Source organism: Aureococcus anophagefferens (genome assembly GCF_000186865.1).
Source record: "Aureococcus anophagefferens unplaced genomic scaffold AURANscaffold_695, whole genome shotgun sequence".
NCBI lineage: Eukaryota > Pelagophyceae > Pelagomonadales > Pelagomonadaceae > Aureococcus > Aureococcus anophagefferens.
In genome coordinates this window covers 1-833 of record NW_008706033.1, presented here as the reverse complement: position 1 = coordinate 833, position 833 = coordinate 1, and the positions used below count along the sequence as shown (strand labels likewise).

The 833-nt window shown below is 72.5% G+C and overlaps 1 protein-coding gene across 1 annotated transcript in view; it reads right to left on the bottom strand.

Moving 5' to 3' along the window:
- Positions 1-468, bottom strand: part of AURANDRAFT_68954 (hypothetical protein) — a gene marked incomplete at both ends in the record, with an annotated part of 6,015 nt that extends 5,547 nt beyond the window's left edge. The window contains one exon of the mRNA XM_009044692.1: positions 5-468. Coding sequence (XP_009042940.1) covers positions 5-468 — 464 coding nt within the window. The remainder of the gene's footprint in view (positions 1-4) is intronic.
- Positions 469-833: the final 365 nt, after the last annotated feature.

Below are 833 nucleotides of genomic sequence, written 5' to 3'. Positions count from 1 at the left end.
GAACGCGAGGATGAGCGCGGCCGCGGCGATGATGGGGTNGTCGCCGCTGTTGAACTTGCTCTTCGGCAGGAAGGGCAGCGCCGGGTCCTTGCGCCGCTGCGGGTCGAGCCAGTCGCTCAGCAGCCAGCGCTCGAGCCGCTTGTCGCCCGCCGTGAGCCTCCCGTCCGCGGCCTCGCCCGCCGTCTCGAGCTCGTCGAGGAGCTCGGCGATGTCGCCGCCTTTTTTGCTCCGGCTCACCTCGAGCCGCTTCTGCGGGACCGTCACCGTCCACCAGTAGTACGCCGCGCCGCCGCTCGCGCCGATGACGCCGAGCTGCTGCGCGACGACCGCCGGGTCGACGGGCGTGGGCACGTAGTCGCTCAGCGCGAGCGACGTCGCGCGACGCGGCCGCTGCGGCGGCGCGACGAGCGCGAGGGCGTGGTGCGCGAGGAGCAGGAGGCACGCGCGGCGCAGCGCAGGCCGCGTCATGGGTGCAGGAGTACGAGTGCTGCGGGAGTGCGAGTGCTGCGATTGCACGAGTCGCGTCGAGCACGATCGAGCGCTCGCACGACGTCGAGGCTGGCTGCGCTGGCGCCGAGAGATGGCTCAGGCACTGCTCAGTGCTGAAACAAGAGACTTCATGATGAAGTACAAGCTACAGTTTCAAAAAGCGGGCAGCTATGAGCGCTGCCCCGCCCGCGCCGGAGCCGGCCGACGACGCAGCACGAACGCGAGCGCTGCTCGACGCCGTGCGCTTCGAGGTGCGCCGCGAGCGCGAGGCGGCCAAGGCCGCGCGCGCCGCCGAGGCCGCGGCGCAGCCGCCGGCGGCGCCGCTCGAGGCGATCCTCCGGCGG